Here is a 17,589-nt window from a genome sequence, read left to right as displayed (position 1 = left end):
CCTTCTCCAAGAAAGAACTGATTTACTCGAAGGACTTGGGGAACAGTTTATAAAGCAGCACTGACTTTGTCTCTATAAATTATAGCTTAACCACTGAACTGAACAATCCCTGTAAAGTCTGTTGTTTCGAAATGTGTTTCCGAGTATTTATATCTGTGAAACTGCAAGATTTAGACAGCGAGTAAAAGACGTATTGTTGTGCGGTGATGTCGTTTAATCAGGCTTCCTTCTTCTTAAAACAACAGATGATGAGTTGATGGTGTAGGAACGATTCTGCTGACACAAGGCTTGTATGAACAAAGAGCAATTTATTGTTGCAAGCCAGTGTCAGTTTTTACCCTGCAGGTGTCCAACAGAGTTTTAGCCGAATCCTACAAAACTTTACCCCTTTTTTTTTCCCATAACCACACATTTTAAAGCCTGTCATCATCAATTTCATACACGTTATTTATCACTCCCGGTCTTCACATCCTAGGCTGACATGCTCATGCTCTTTTTAACTTTTGAACATACTGAACTCCTGGCTTATTGTACACTTGCACATTGTCTCTCCATTCATGGATTACCTCTGCAGTTTCAGATTGTACCAACGCCCCCTGACGGCCCACAGTAGAATTGCAGCCTCGCAGGTTTTCAGTGCACAGCTTGTTATTTTTTTCTCTTTTTCCTCCTCTCCTGAAGCTCGCCTTTCATGTCACTAGTGCTGCTCGTATGTGCAGGGGGGAGACGCAGCCAATCTCTCCCTCATGACGACATCGAGGCTGGACTCACCGTAGAGCTATATACGATGGCCACATTGAACGCACCCGCCGAGGATGAACACTTGGACAGAAGACAAGGCAGTGTCTGAGAGGACAAATGACAAAACAGGACGCCTGCACCTGCTGCCAGCCTGTGTCTGATCTGACTCCGCCGAGGCTCGCAGTCAACAGCAGCGGGACAGCATCCAAGCATCCTCACCAAGGATTCTCTGGAATTTACATTTTCATTGCTTATTTTTAATTGTAACTATCCAGGGGAGGCTGTTTTTATAGCTGTTTTTAGTCTGTTTTTGTCACTTTTTCCTCCCACAAAAAGACGTTTGACATCTTACTCCGACAAGGAAGCAGCGCTGGGGCAGAATGTCGGCGCTTTGAACAGAACCATTTTCTCTCTCTTCCTCCCTCTCTGTATGTGCTTTTCTGACTTTTTTCTGTTGTTGACATTTTATACAGCGGTGCTTCCTCCTGACACAGTCCCTATCCAACAGCAGGATGAATGAGAAGCACTTTCTGAGCCGCTGCCAGTGAAGTGTTTTGTGCTCACCATGCGTGGGTCCGCTCACCTGTGTGGGAAACATCGGAACCAATTAAAAAAATAAAGAGTGTGCGCATCATGGAGTGGTTGGCACTGGCGGATCATGAGCAGAGTAAATAAATCTTCAAAGAAGACATCGCTGCTTTGTCATCGAGTAACAGTGGACATCAATGACGGTGCGTAAGGTGCGCTTCGCTTAAAGCTACATACTCCGCGTAAAGGGGAAAAAAAACACACCATCAAGATGATATTGTTTCGCAAATTCCGAGTGTTGATACTGATGGTGTTCTTGGTTGCGTGCACCATGCACATCATGATAGACTTGTTACCGAAACTAGAGAAGCGTGCAGTTGGAGCGGACAGCGGCGACGGCGGCTGCCAGTGCGCACTTCACCCGGGCGGAGAGACGCAGAGCTGGGGGAAGCAGCGCGCCAGGTCGGCGGCTGAAGCCGGATGGCCTAACAAACACACGCTGAGGATCCTGCAGGATTTCAGCAACGAGCCGAGCTCCAACCTCACATCTAATTCCCTGGAAAAGATCACAGCAGCGGGCGGGGGCAAAACGGACTCCCGGGGGCGGCTCAGACCGTCGGCGGGCAAGGCGGACGACCACAAGCCGCTCATCGGAGGCGCAAGTGGGGGTCGGAGCGACCATGCCCACGGTGTCTCCAAACTCTCTGCTCTGTTTGAGCATCCATTATACAAGGTTGACCTTCCGCCCCTCACGGACGATGACACTTTGTTTAACGTCAACACTGACATCCGGTTTTATCCGAGAGCAACAGGGAACCAAGGATGGTGAGATTATAGAAACCCTTAAAACTCAACTAAAATTGAATGTGCAACCTATCTATCTATCTATCTATCTATCTTTCTATCTATCTATCTATCTATCTATCTATCTATCTATCTATCTATCTATCTATCTATCTAACTATCTATCTATCTATCTATCTATCTTGGATTATGTCTAGTCAGTGTAACTGTTTTTTAACCATGGATTCATACTGACTGTGTCACTGCTGCCTCTACATCCCTTAGTCCATTCCAGTTTTTTTCTATGTAAAGAGACTGTAACAAATAGTCTAACCATTATACTATAAATAACCTTAAACATAGTCTGGCCGCACCAAATCTTCTCAAACAAATAAATAAATAAACTGTCTCCTTCCCCTGCCTCCTCAGGCACAATGAAGAAGGGAATGCAGGGGAAGAGTTCTCTCCAACAGCAGCCGTGACGGCAGAATCCTATCCTAACTGGCTACGTTTCCACATTGGGATCAACCGCTACGAGCTGTATGGCAGACACAATCCTGTTCTTGATGCCCTACTGAAGGACCTGGTTGCGCAGAGGATCACCAGTGTTGGTGAGTCCGTCAGGAAGGGTCTACTTTATCAGTGTGTGTGTGTGTGTGAAGTGTGTCATAAAGCATGTGTATATTAGACTGAAGTAATAGGCCAATATTGAACTTGTGTTTTCACCTTTCTTTAGAAATGTTAGGATCATTTGAACCGTCAGTCTTCATTTTTGTCATCCCTTATGATAAATGTCACCAGATGTACCTTCACCACTGTTACATCCAAATGAAAAAATCCCATAAATAATAACAAATGGGCCCTCAAAAGCCATCCTTAGGATGTACATGTGATGAGGGTGGGGAGTGATGGTGAAGGGCCCCAAATATCTTCTTTGCCTTGGGCCCCCCCAGAGTCTAGGATCGCCTCTGTGTGTAGTGTCTATATGTGTTTATAAGAAGGAGCCCAGAGTGGAGTTTATAAATCAGAATTCAGCTTGCTTTCCTCCAGGGGGTTGATTAATTATTTAATTCATTGTCCACCACTCTATCCTCCACATGAGGGTCGCGGCTCACTGGAGCCAATCTGCTGACACAGGGCAAAGGAAGGGAACAGAGACGAACAACCATCGACGCTCACATTCACACCTTTAGAGTGTTCATTTAACCTCTGCATGTTTCTGGGCTGCGGGAGGAAATTGTAGTACCTTGAATGACACACACACACATAAGTGACATAGTGTTGGTGTGCCAGTGTGTGAGAGAACTGTGTGTGTTTGTGGGCGTGTAGGCCAAACTGATGTTCAAGACATGTCATTTGATGTATTAGAAAGTTTTGTTTGTGTAGAAGCTACGGTTTGATTCAATGGCAGAATATAGGGAAAGGAAGTCCAAACGTCCCTTTCTTCTTTCATTCCTAAACATCCAGTTTGTGTTCCGGTAGGAGAGACCAGCCATGAAACTAGATCAAATTCTTAATTTTTTAAGTCCTAACACGGTCCTAACATGGTCAGCGTAGTAAAATATAATTCCCATACGCACATGTCAAAATACTATTATCTTTAACTGCAGGTTTGCAAAATCATTGTTTTGCTTTTTCTGCAAACGACTATAAATGTGTTTTTTTATTACTCTTTATTATTTTTACCAAAGCACATAGAAAAACAAGCGTGTCTCTGTGCAAAAATAATGGCGATAAATAATGTAGTAAGGCTCCCGGCCAGTGCATATCGGTTATCATTCATTCATACCCCACATCTCTGCCTGCACTTTAGTCATTTACTGTATATGCATTTTCTGTCCCTTTTGTTCATAATATATGAACCATCAATATGGGCCAAGACACGCCTATAAAAACACTGCCTGTGCAGTGTGTGTTTGTGCCTGGAAGCATGCATCGCAGCCTTTGTGCCTTGTAATTGTTGCGCACACGTTCCACTTATCTGTCTCACTGAAATTACAATACGGCATTAGAAAGTTTCCCTGTTCAGCAGTTTCTCTCTCTTCGTCTTCCCTCCCTCCCTCCCTCCCTCCCTCCCTGCCTCCGCTCCTCTGTGTCTCTCTCACTGTTGGGGCAGGCGCTGGCCTTTTGTTCAGCCCTCACTCAGCTGGACTCATAAATCATAAGCACCGTCCCATGAGGTGGCATGGGTGAGAGCGGGATGGATTTATCACCCCAGCACAGGAGGGAAATCAGATAGAGGTGGGCAAAGACCTGGAGCTTTCTGAAAGGTGTAGAGACAAAGACGGGGACATCGATTCATTTGTAGACGCTCGGAGAAACGGAGCAAGATACAGATAGTTGGGTGAGCGCGTAGATCCGCTCAGCGCTATCAGGACAGATGGCCTTTTATGAAAATCACAATAATGTCTGCTTGGAGTTGTTCGTGTTTGGTTTCATGTCAGAGCAGATACAGGCCAGGAAAAACAATCAGCTGAGCTCTGTCGCGCTTTTCCACAGGGGATTACCTTTTGTACTTGTACTCTGATTAGAAACATTTGAAAGGCCCTGCAGCACCTAACAGTGAATAGAGTCAGTCCTTAGGATTGTGGCTTATGGGGTCAAGGTCACAGCATTAAATGTAGGGCAGTCGTTTGTGATCTCTCAGGGTTTTAGGATTGATATATAGCTATACCAAGTTTAACAATTACTCTGCGGGGCACTATCCACTTGACCTGGCTTCGACAAATCTGGCTTTTGTGTGGACATGATATTTGAACTCTCTGTCTTTGATTTGACTAGGCATCTATCCCGTGTGGCAAAGAAAATACACTGACCTGAGGTTATGTACATTGTACTTTGTGAAACAGTGTTTGTAAGATTCAAAAGCTTCTGAGAGTGAGTCACGGGAAATGGGGAGACTTTTTGCCAGCTGTGAGTCAGATGAAGTCGGACAGACAGACAGAGCGTAAAACAGAGAGAATAGGAATAAAAGAGAATGACATATACGAACAAAAACACGAGGAAACACTGAGGATCGCACAGAGAGAAAGAGCGAGAGAGTCAATAAACACTAAACACAGATCTGTGCAGAGGTTAGAGTGCGGCCAGCTCCTCAGCTGACAAGACAGTCAATAAGCAGGTCCACTACAGGAGGCGAGTGTTGATGTTAGGGTTAGGCAGAAGCGCTGTGTTCTGTCATGTGCTCAAGATAATGCAAATGAAACCCTGAGTGTATTATGACAGGAACACTAAGCATTTAAACGGCCTCATGGTTACTTTATCTGAGACAGATGAAAGCAGTGAGACTCCTTCAGCCCCTGGTGGACACTTTGTGGACACAAGAGTCATCGTCAGGGACGTTTGCCTTGGCTCCTCTTCCAGGATACACAAGGTCAATTTATCATACACCAACAATTACTGACAATGGGCACAAGGCATGCCGAGGCCACCGAGGCTTGCAGAGAAACATCTGGTCAAAAGTGACACATAGAGTATGTTTGCAAATTCCCTGCATTTTCCTTCAGTGTTAGGTGAATAAGTTAATGAATAACAGTTGGTTAATCGTAAACAATAAATTACAGAATCACGGTTTAAATTTTTAAACATTAATGAAAGACCGTTGCATGAAAAAGCTGCTTATGTTGCCCTGTTGTTAGAGTCAGGCTGCAGAGGAACACTCTCTCTGATGACACAGATGTCCGTGGGATACACCGATATTAACCTGATTAAACAACACACGGTTTGGATGCAGAGGAGAGTTTGTCACTGAGGAAGTTTATTTTCTTTTGTGTAAAAGCAGCGTTCTACATAACGACTGTTCTCAACACGACAGAGGTGCAACTCAAAGGCTAGCCTTACATTTGTTCCAGGAATGTCCACTTCTTCTCCTGCTAATTACATTAGTGTGCTGATTGATGTGCACCCTCTGCTGGCCCCAAGTCATAACTACACTGTTTATGTGAGATCCACAGAAATGTGTCACATAAGTTTGAACAATGCTATCAACTCCACACAACTCTCTCTCTCTCTCCCTCAGTATAGCAGCTTTTTTTTCCTCTTCAAGGTACATGAAAGTGTGTGTATGAAAGATGATAGAAAATGAAATGAAAGTGTGAGTGAATGGCAGCTTTGAGTGGTCATCAGGAGTATAAAAGCTCTATAGAAATACAGAGCATTTACGAGTAAAGCAAGACGGCTGCTTACAGTTTGAACTATAGCTAAAAACTGCAGCTATCCTCAGGGAGCGATACGAGTTACGCACTGTACCTTTACATTTCTGAACAAGAAATAATTGATTAACATCAATAACAGGGATGAGAACACACCGTTGGGGGCAACTAATGTTTTTTTTTTTTTTTTTAATATTCCTCAAACTTGTGATACAAGAGGATTTTTTTCATCTCTGAGGCAAAATGCATGCAGTCAGTGCTCATTTGGACTTTCAGTCACTGGATTTGTTTTGTCGCAACGTTTCTCCCACTTTTGTGCCTCACACTCACTCCAGCTCCTAACTGCCTCAGTCGCACTGTGATTGTACAGCGCCGGTTTTAATTGGTCAGCAGATGTGATAGCTCAATTATGCATTCATGCAAAATTGCTTTCTCTAAATTGGCAAATAAGGGAGCAGCTGTGCATTATGTGCAAGTGTATTTGTTTGTATTTACTGTGTATGTTCATACAGATGGGTAATGGATTCCGGTAAAATGAACTGAATAAATGAGTGGAGAGATTGAACCGATACAGATGCTTTCCGCACAGGTGTGCTACAACGGTTACAATGAAAGCCCCGCTCGTCCCACCGCGCTCTGTGACATGTATGATAATGCTAAGCGGATCCAGTTCATTCTGTCAAGATATCGTGTTTATTATTATTGTTATTATTGTTTATTGTTGAGGCACAGAGATGGAAGCGGCTTCTGTCATAAAGACTCCGCTGACTGGTGTTTTAGTCGGAGCAGTGACTGTAGTGACAACTGCACTCAGATCTATGGGAAAGACGTCAGAAAACGGGGTCAGTGCACATTTTGATGACTATGATGCTTGATCAGCTCTTCCTCAGGTGAATTAGAATATCAGTGCAGGACGTCTTTCGATTTTTGTCCAGTACATTCGAAAGATAAAAAGTGTAGGAGGGCTGCAAAGGCAGGTCCACAGAGATAGCATATGTACATGTATATGATCAGATGAGTCACTGTTCACCTTGTTCTTGTAACGTGAGCAAATGCTTGTGTGGGGGGGGAGTTACAGGCCTGAGTGCTTGACCCCCACAGTGGAAGGATCACAGCAAATCAATACAAAGTTGTGGTGAGAGATCACCGTTTCCAGTGATGAATCATTTCTATACTGATGAAAGTAGTTTCTTCAAGGAAGTCCATCCACAGGGAGCAAGGGGTCACTGCAGGGTTTTCATCCTTGAAAACAGGATAGCAGTGTAGCATTAAGAAGCGTACAGGATTAATACAACAGCACTTTTATTTCTTCTTGGCATTTGTCTGTTTATCACAAGAAGAAATAAGCTTTGTTTGGGAGGGGAGAAGGCTGCAGACAGTTTTTCTCTACTGTCGCACACAAATAACAAATCTGTCAAAAAATCAGCAGACTGTAGTGTTTCTAGCTGCACCCTGTACTGTACGAGCCGGACCACTGCGCTTGGTACCCCAACAAAAGGCTGCCAGAGATCGATTATTTTTGCACCCTTATCAAAGTTTGACATTGGAAGTGCAAATAGTTTTGTATTACTTACCGAAACTGAACCACTTGGTGGGAACAGTGCTTAAGGGACACTGAGGTAGTTCCGATGGCTTGTGTTTTCAAACACACTTTCATTCAACCCTTAGTGCTCACGTGGCATGGATCTGTGCCGCCGTCGTCTTAAAAAAAAAAAACTTGCTTATACATCGCACTTATGACTAGCACTTTATAGTTTGGCTTACTTGAAGCTCTTACTTACTTCTAGCTCTTATTTGTACCCAAATGTCTAAATGCACTTATTGTAAGTCGCTTTGGATAACAGCATATGCTAAATGACATGTAATGTAATGTAACATGTAAAGGTACACCCATGGTAAATTGCCGTGGGAATAATACACTACTCCTTATATGGACATCCTGGGGATCGGTGTTTATAGGTCAGGTATTCAGGCTTTAAAAAATGTGGGGGGGGTTTTGTGGGTGTTGTTGAGTCAAAGTCACAAATAGAAAACACAAAATTATTTTCTTTTTGTTCATAAAATTGAGCTTCTGTATATACTGTATAATTGACCATAGTAATGGTAAAAAAGCAGCCGAAATGCTTTGTATTCTAAGGGTTAATTAGCCCCCCTTTGCATTTTGTGCATGTAGTGCGTGTTTACGCTTGAATAGGTTTACATTGTGATCTGACGTCTCTTTTGTTCTCTTCCCAGCCATGAAATCAGGAGGCACCCAGCTGAAACTCATCATGACTTTCCAGAACTATGGACAAGCACTTTTCAAGCCCATGAAGTAAGTCGCTCAATTAAACTACATGTATGTATTAGCCCATGTCAGATCTTTGAGGGTGTTATTGATAATAATCATGTTAGAAGCCGAGTTCATCTGATCTCACAATATTTTTTTACCCCAAAAATGTGTTGGATACAACTCGGGTTGATGTGCTCACTTTACAACGTGAATGTGTTTCGAGAGACGCACAAAATCCCACGTGAATAAGCACCAAACACTCCTGCTTCGTCGTTTGGTGTGTTCAGATACACCCGGCCTCTCTCGTCTGTGTGATCTTTTTCTGATGTCTTCTTTTTAATTAACATCAACGGGCTTATGTGTTAATTAAAATGAGCACTGAGCCATCATGAGGACATCTTTGGGGAGGCATACATGCTGACAAAGGCGCATTGCACATAAAAAAGAAATGCCCTCCCTCTCAGCTGATGGTGAGTTTTGCCTAATGCATTCCCTTGCCAGTGGGGATAAACAGTGTCCAGGCCAACTAGGCTGTGATCAGAAGTAATTGCTCAGAAACCTGGTTTGATTGCTCTGAAATGCATAATTGTTTTCTACATGAGAGCGTCCGTGGAGAGTATGAGATGCTGGGGACGAGATGGAGAGAGCGGAGAAGCAGTAGAGACACAGAGAAGGGCGTCTGTGTGTCTTTTCTTGTAGAAGCAAGTGAGTGATGGTTGTGAAGGCTCACAGTGTCATGTTTTGATGACCTTTGCAGGGATAGTTTATTATTATTCCTAATTCCAAGTGAGCCAAGTCCATTACCGTAGCAGCCAAAGTCACATTAGTGGGAGGATAAGGAGTCCAGTCCAGTGAGTTCAACATCAAGTTGAAAAATGAATGATGAAATATTCCTGCTGAATATCTTTTCACTGTCAGAGCTTGATTTATGGAGAGGCTACGAAGTTTATTAAAAGTTTTTTCCACCTAGTGTTTTGTGCTCATATACTCCTCTTTTACCCGAATGAAGAGTGATTTTTATCCCCTAGTTTTAAACAGCAGCAGTGGCCGTTCAGATTTGTACGTTTGAGTCATTTTTCTTTGTCTTGACTTGACGTTTTACTTCAAGGTCAGTCCATGGTTGCATTTTGCAGCCTGCTAGGACACGGGCCCAAAGAAAATGGTCCAGACAATAGTATTTAGAATTATTTGTGGGGACAGAAATTACACTGGACTACACAACTAGACAATATGTGCATATCCACGGACAGCTCATAATGTATTAGTGCACATTTTGAACTAAGGTTGGGTCCTGGGTTGTTTTTTTAGGAAAAGTGTCATATGAAAGTATAAGTGTGTTCATCTTTATTCACTAATAGATTTATAGTATTTATAGAATACCTGCATTTTTTTAATTTTAAGGTTGAAAGAATGAAGATATGGCCACAGATGTATTATTTCTTACCGTAGATGTGAGTAAAGCAGTCTTTCCCAACTGTGGACACTCTTTTGACAGTAATTACATCTTCTGAATTATACACCACAGATTCCTGCGGCTCTTTATTTAGCCTGTCATATTTTATTCAAACTCTCTGCTCCGTCACTAACATTTGTCTCCAGTGTTTACAGAGATTTCTACAGAGGAGTAGAAATCTAAAAATATCTGAGAGAAGTACTGTAGAAAAATAACCTTTGTTCTACTTTTGTCGAAGCGCACCGTTACATTTTGTTGTCTCCATCCATCATGGCACCGATGTGTCCCACTTTTATTTTAGGAGTGGCGGTGCATTCTGGGTATCGTAGTTCAGATAGTTGCTGTGGTGCGTTGTTTTTCACATTGTGCAGCATCAAATGATGCTTCGAAGAGATTTGGATGTATCACGTCTCCATTGAGTTGAATACTCTAATACTGGTGTGGGCAAGGAGGCTGCACACAGCCTGACAGCTTGACTTCATTTGATCTGTCTGAATAATTGGATGATTGTGTAAGATGAAAAAAAATGCTTTTTTCTGATGTGTCAAGTTATGATATAAAGTAGCAATAATTGCCTTTTTAACCGTTTTTTCTTTTATTTTTGTTCATAAAAAAGAGCCAAGTAAACTTTGAACTGGGACTGATTTCCAAATTTCACAAATTCAATCCGATTTTAAACACGTTGAGTCCTTTTCGCTCAGGTGTGTTTATATAGTTGGTGAAAATTATAATTTTTTTCATCAGATTACCTAGGTTGTGCTAACAAAAAAAAAGGATACAAGACACTCTATGTTGCACATTCGTATACCCTCTGTACTGTACATTTTAACATAGTAATGGAAAAAAGGTCCATCTATACAAAACAGCATCATAACACCTTTACAATCTTTAGATGAATCTCAGTGTTGTCACTGATAAAAATGTGTAGTAATTAGATACAATTTTAACTTAATGCATTCAGATATGAGACAGATACGAGAAGACTTTAGACAAAGTGAGAAAATAGAGGGTTAGTATTGGAAATGTGTAGCAGTGATAGACCAGAGGGTGAGGGAGCAGTCAGCACTGCCAACCTGTCAAGAAACCCGGTCTCCCAGCTGGAGCCAGGTTCTGGCTGAATGTGGACGTTTTATGTCAGGCCTTCATTTCTGTTTGACTCGTGTCTCTCATGCCCAGCCCTTTTGTGTGTATACAGAACCATAATGTCCATGTCATGCTAATTGGATTTGTCAGATAGAGGATTGAGGGACTGAGGAAAGAGATATAAGCCTCATATATGCAAGGAGAGAATTAATTTCTCCATCATGCACTGTTTGACAAGTCTGTTTCCCCTCACTTTGATTTGGTTGTTAGTCTCATGGTTCATGCAGGAAATGACTTTGATCGTCCCTCTTTGTTGTGTACACGCCGAGTCCTGCCGAGAGCTGTCATATCAACGAACAGGGCTCATTATATGTAAACACATGTGCTAGAACATATACTGTATCTGGGGCATATGTGCCTGTTCCGTACCACCGTGGGGAATCAGCATACATCCTCATCTGCATGAACCCAATCAGTTTTGACAAGCTCGGGCTCTCGTGGGCCAGTGGAGTTGGTTGTTGAGCCCGTTAGCTGTAACACCCAGGAGGCTGCTTTCGTTTTTATAATCCACAAGTCAGTTTGGAGGCTTCATGATATCCACTGTGTCCCTGTTGGGTTATGAGTGACATTCCTACCATGGATCCTCTCTGTCCGTTGAGACATTCAATTAAGATGAAAACGTCCTCTGGAGATTGCCGCTCCCTGTTCTGCTTATTGAACAGGGATCATCTGACCACGGAAGATCAATTGATTTTTATTATTAATTCAAATTGAGTTGAGTTTTTTGGTGTGTTCTTATGGTGAGCGTGATGCTGCCTTTGTCTACAATTGCCACGTCAATCTTCTCTAACTGTATATGCCAGGATTACAATCCTGTAAAACCACAGCTCAGATAACAAGCATCTGTGGACCAAATGACAATAAGAGCTGGACCACAGATTGAGTTGTCCCTTGTCACACAAGCCGCGATGATCCCAGATAAACAAAACAATGGAATCAAAGAGAGGAGAGGAATAATGTCCTCGCAATATGTAGAAAAGCCAAATGTCCCATTGTTTGAGAACCTGCATGTGAGTATGGCATGATCATGTATACATGCATGCATAAACACAAACGTAGGCATGGAAATGCATGTGTTGCAATGCACACAAAATCCCTTCCTGACTTTCATTTTCTTCTGCTTCACTTTAAAAGCGCTTTGTATGGACACAGTTGAAGCATGTTACTCTGGACAGCTGTTAGCACAGCTGCAGCTCACACACATGCACATGCACACACAAGCTGCAAAAAAAAAGAATTATTAAAAACGCCATGGGGGTTACAGAGTTCGTGCATCCTCCATCGCCCAGGCTTGGTGCTGAAAAATCCATGAGCAGCATGTGAAGCCGCAGCTGTAGCCTCTCAATCAGAGCTGTGAGTATATTACACAGAAGGTGGTGACTGTGAGCTCGCACTCTGCCTGCACACATGTTCGGATAAAACTAGCTCACGCTCTCCCAACTATGCACCATTTAACACTTGCCTAATGATTTTCACTGTGACAAGTCAAAAAAAAAGAAAGAAGCCTTGAAGCGCATTGAAGAGACTTCAGATGTGATGAAACATCACATCTTTTCACATTAACACCCTTGCCCTAAAGTCCACAATAAAGTCTTTCCCCCTGACCTCAATCTTACGTTTTATAAAAAGCTTCAGCTGAGTTGTCACATTCATGTTTTCACTCGCCGATACAAACTGTGTCAGCGAATTGTCGACATAGTGGGTTTTATCCTGCCTTTCTGGAGGAATGGTGCTTTGGCAGAGAGAGAGGGGGAGTCTCGCAGCCTCACAGCCGTCCCATTGAGTCCACTCATGTCCCACAAACACCCAGACTAGACCAATCAGCGGGCAGGGGACGGAGCAGCAGCAGCAGCAGCAGCAGCTCAGGATGCCAAGCAATTTGTCCGACCTGGCGTTTGAAATTAATGACAGTCTGTGGGGCGCAGGTGTGGTCAGGCAGATGGAGGAGGCTATCAATTTCAAGTGTGTGCATTTGTGCACGTCTGTCTATGTCGATTCTCGCCGTGTGCCCACTTGCGGCGCACGTCGGTGTGTATTGTGTGAGGTGTCCATAGCAGACGGCGAAACTGTTCAGTAGTCGTAGTAGAAGTTTGTAAGCCTCAGTGTACGACAGGCGTTTTGAAATTCCAATTCTTTACCGAGTTTCTACTCAAGGAAGGAAGGAGAGCCATGGTTGTGTTGAAGTGCTGCTTAATCCCCGTACACTGCTGTATATCTTATATCTGACAGGAACGTCTTTAACTGTGATGGCTCAGAACGTACGTCCTTGTGGATGATTCAGATTGACATATCGTGCCAGAGTTGAATGCCAGTGCAAGAAGCTTTTGTGCTTTCGATGTTGTGAGGCAGAAAGTCATGGTGTGGACAGTGACCTGCAATTAAGATGTGACTATGTGTCTATATATTCACTATAACCACAGTGTTCCATGTCCCTCACCACTTGTTTTGCCTAAATTCCTAATCCCTAGCTCATTTTCCATAACCACAACCTTTTCCAAACCTTAATCATAGTGACCAAGACTTTTTCAACACATTCTTATTGTAATAGGCCAGCTGGGTGAACCAGATTGTCTATGATTTACCATATTTCTTGAGCAGGAGCTGTTATCGGCTACAACTTGTATCAGTGGTTCTTGCTCGTGTTCTTCAAAAGTTGGGTAACATCAAACATTATCTGCTACGTTTTTCCCTCTTCTCTCTTTCACATTGTTGTTGTCTCTCTTTATCTCTCACCCACACAAACACAGAGTGAGTGTATTCCAGTCAGGCGTCACAACATCTGTTTCTCATGCAGCTTTGTACTTTCAGCCAGGCAGCCGGGGAGGATCAGGCCCAGCAGCTCTTCTCCAGGCTCTGAGCAGCACGGTCTCCCTCCTCAGGTCTTTAAGATTCATTTGGGTTTAAGCCACTCTAATGTGACGGAGGATTGCTAATCTTACGCCGTCCATTTTCTCTACACACCCCTCCATGTTCTTCTTTCATCCTCTCTTGACCTCACTCCTTCTTCATCCATTGTTCAGACTGTCACAGGCTTTCATTCTCAGGCTGATCTTGTCAAAAAAATATCAGTGTGGATTTCTGCCATGGATGTAAATTCTCTGTGTTTTTCTTTTGTCATCGTTTACTTTCTGACTTTTTTATCTGTTTGAAGCATCTATTCAAACGAACTGCGAGCTGAAATCCTTGATCTGCTGTTTCACCAGTGATGTGGGTTGTTTGCATGTGTTTGAACTGGAAGCGTGTATGCCAAATCATAAGAACACACACACACAGACACACACAGACACAAATTGGAACTGAGTATGCAGAATTCCAGTCTACAGTAGGTGTTAATTGTATTTATGTGAGTTCTGCCCATTACCTAATTATGCCTTGTTATTCAAACTGTGTGTTTCACACATTTGGGTGATCTGCTGTCAGTCATTTTGCATATTCATGCCATAATTATAATTACGACTGACATATTTCTTTTCCATTTGTTGGCTCTTCTAAAGAAGTTTCATGTTCCTCTTTTCTTCCTCGGTCTCGGCTTGGTGTCTATTCTTGATATTCCTCATTCATGAGATCATCTTTTTAGCATCAAGGGAAGCAGTGAGCATGCCTGGGTGTCATTTCAAATGTCAAATAACTTTTTGACAGGCACACGCGTATTCCCAAAAACAAGGACAGGGAAACAACGGGACTGTTTTCTTGTAGCCACATTCTCCCCCACTCTCACACAAACAAATGCACACTTCCCATAATGACATTTTCCCATGAATGTTTCACAAGGTCAGCTCCGGAGATAGGGATGTTTTTCATCACCATCCCTCTGTGTGTTTATCTCCACCTCCTCTCCACGCTCCTTTCAGGACTTGTTTGTTTGATTTGCTGAGGCAGTACTAATCTTTGGCTTGTCCCTCAACTCAATTCCGAGCCAAAATGTATTACACTGAAACCAAAATGATCTACAGCGGAGTCCCATTTCACACCAGCAGCTTCTCCTGCTCTCACTGCTGTTGCCAAACAAAAGAGTTAATTCATTAAAAAAAAAAAGTCCATAGTTTTTAACATGTTTAAGGTTTTAAAAAACTTTTTAAAAAAACCTGAGAAGCATCCACCCATTGAACATTTCACGGCTCTTCAAGATTTAAGGACGCATTTTGTCTTTTGCATTTTTAAGAAGCCTTCAAAATGACTCTAGAAAGATGGCTAAATATTATTTATCTGTTCAGATTCATTGTTCCAAAACAAGATTCCCTCAGTCCTCCCCAGAGACACATGTCAAAATGTCTGTTTACCCTTGAAGGCAAAGGGGATTGGTCCTGATATTTAATTTGCTGACCCGCGCTATACACTTTGTGTGTTATTCCCCATGCCTGTGGGTGTGGACCAGAACGTGTGTGCACTTCTCCGTCACACCACATCCGAGTGAATTATATGTTTTCAATTGTGCGTGTTTGTTGTTCTTTCTGACCCTGTCTTTGTCACTGCTTGACATGATTATGCCGTTCAGCCGTCCTACCGTATCATTACAGTCTGAAATACTGGACGGGGGGAATTCCTAAGCTTCCCTCTAGGAATGTCACTGCCACATTTGTCTGGAATGCAGAAAATTCATTTTTGCTCTAGGACATGAATTAAAGTCAGTCACAATGAGCATTATGTTTTATGAGGCTGGGGTGGTTAGGTTCAAGTTTGGTTTTTTATTTTTTGGTCTTTTGCAGTTGAACATATCGGCTGAAATTACTCATTAAGTATCCGAGGTTGGTTATCTTAAATGAGCACTCAGGTACACTGGATTTAATTGAGGGGAGTTTTCAAACGCTAAGTGCCTTGGTTAATCCACTATCTGTGATTAAGAATTTGCCTTTTAACAATTTATCCTGACAAATTAGACCGCAACTAAAGCCGAAACATAAACTCTTGCTAATAGCCTGTCGTTTGTTATTGTAGTCTTTCTCAGAAGCCATAATGAGACTAATTGTTTGGGCTCAACAGACAAAACAGGAACTATGCTTCGCCGTTCTTTCAATGCAGCGCTCTATAAATGAGGCTGCACACATGCCTCATTGTTACCAAGGCTCTAAATCCACTGTTGTCCTTTAACAATGGGACCACACGCACTGCACCACCTCTTACCACTGAGCCCAGTCATTCGATAAGGACCTTTCCCAGGTAGATCTATCACAGTCCACTTGAGTCTGTATCCAAGCTGAATGAATGAAACAACAGTTCTTTCGATGGAGAGAAAGAGAGAGAGCATTGTGGCTCTGTAACTCCGGCCTTTTGTGCTAACATGCACAAAGGTTAATACAACCATTGTAGGCCAGACCCATGCTTGTCTGCAAGGTGGCAATTAGGCTGTGCATGTGTGTGACTCTCCTATCCCCCTGACAGCAACCTGGGGAAGGGGAGGAGAATACAATCATTGTCTACCAATTAAACCAGGGGAGGGGCTTCCTGGCTTTGGCCATTATCTGGGCAGGATGTATGAGGGGTTGCTGTGGTCTGGTCCTGTTACTCAGGTCTGCTATCAGAGCCAGGGAGTCAGGAACCTGATCCGGGAGTTTGCCTGGGTCGCACCTATCCGACCATGCATCCTCCTTTTTGCTGCTCTGGGCATCAGTGATGCAAACAGTGGAGCCTCTGTGCTGGAGGTGCAGGGAGACTCAGTGAGTGCAGCTGCTGCTGCAAAGAATGCCCCGTTGCTGCATTTTGGATACACAGCGGCATTTGTGGTAGAATATAAATGATCACATTAATTGATGTAATGTGTGTATCTAATCTGTGTAGTCTGAGTGTCATCTTATAATATCATGTGTATTTGATCACACGATATTATAAGACGCGCCCCTCTAAACAAGCAGGAGCAGGGCACCGACGTTCAGCGCGGAAACATTAAAGATGATGCATCGGTGCACGGTGTGCTGTGACATTATAGGTCACATTGCAAAAAGCAGCCGTCACATGATGATGCATGGACATTGCCTCGTGATACGCTCCATGAACAATAATGTTTTCCAGAGAGTAGTTCCTGCTCAGACGCTTCCCTTTTTACAGTTGGGCCATGTGTTTCTTGTGCTTCCTTCTCAATGTGAGCAGCATTTACAGCACTACAAATGTAATTGTGATATCTCAGATCGCAGATATTGGATATACAGATTCAGTTTGGAATCTATTCTCGGTTCCGTCAAGACATGACTTTCTCTTTCAAATATAAATTAACTTGATTTAGCCTCAAGTGCAGTGGACTCGTTCCATCCCACTTAGCTCTTACACGAGGATAAATGCAACTCTTGGAAGTGATTTTCTAGTGGTTTCACCACATCCTCCTTCACCGCCATCACCCACTCATGACCACTATGACATCTCTCAGCCACTACTTAGCCTCTGATGGATGGTTTCTATTTAAGGAATGGCATCTGACCACAAACCATTGAGCACAACAAGACTGTTGACAGGTTTAAATAGAAAAGTTCAGCTGTGGGAGAAACAAAGCACAAATACTTGTGCCTCGGCTACAAAATAGCTTTCTG

At 43.0% G+C, this 17,589-nt stretch overlaps 1 protein-coding gene across 1 annotated transcript in view; it reads left to right on the top strand.

Annotated features, from left to right (window-relative positions):
- The first annotated feature begins 656 nt into the window (after window positions 1–656).
- Window positions 657–17,589, top strand: part of fam20ca (FAM20C golgi associated secretory pathway kinase a) — a 61,754-nt gene continuing 44,821 nt past the window's right edge. Inside the window, exons 1-3 of the mRNA XM_058654150.1 lie at window positions 657–2,094; window positions 2,482–2,663; window positions 8,439–8,517. Of these exons, the coding sequence (XP_058510133.1) occupies window positions 1,541–2,094; window positions 2,482–2,663; window positions 8,439–8,517 (815 nt within the window). The 5' untranslated portion in view covers window positions 657–1,540. The remainder of the gene's footprint in view (window positions 2,095–2,481; window positions 2,664–8,438; window positions 8,518–17,589) is intronic.

This window comes from Solea solea, chromosome 16 (genome assembly GCF_958295425.1).
Source record: "Solea solea chromosome 16, fSolSol10.1, whole genome shotgun sequence".
Classification (NCBI taxonomy): domain Eukaryota; kingdom Metazoa; phylum Chordata; class Actinopteri; order Pleuronectiformes; family Soleidae; genus Solea; species Solea solea.
This window is presented reverse-complemented; position numbering and strand designations above follow the sequence as displayed.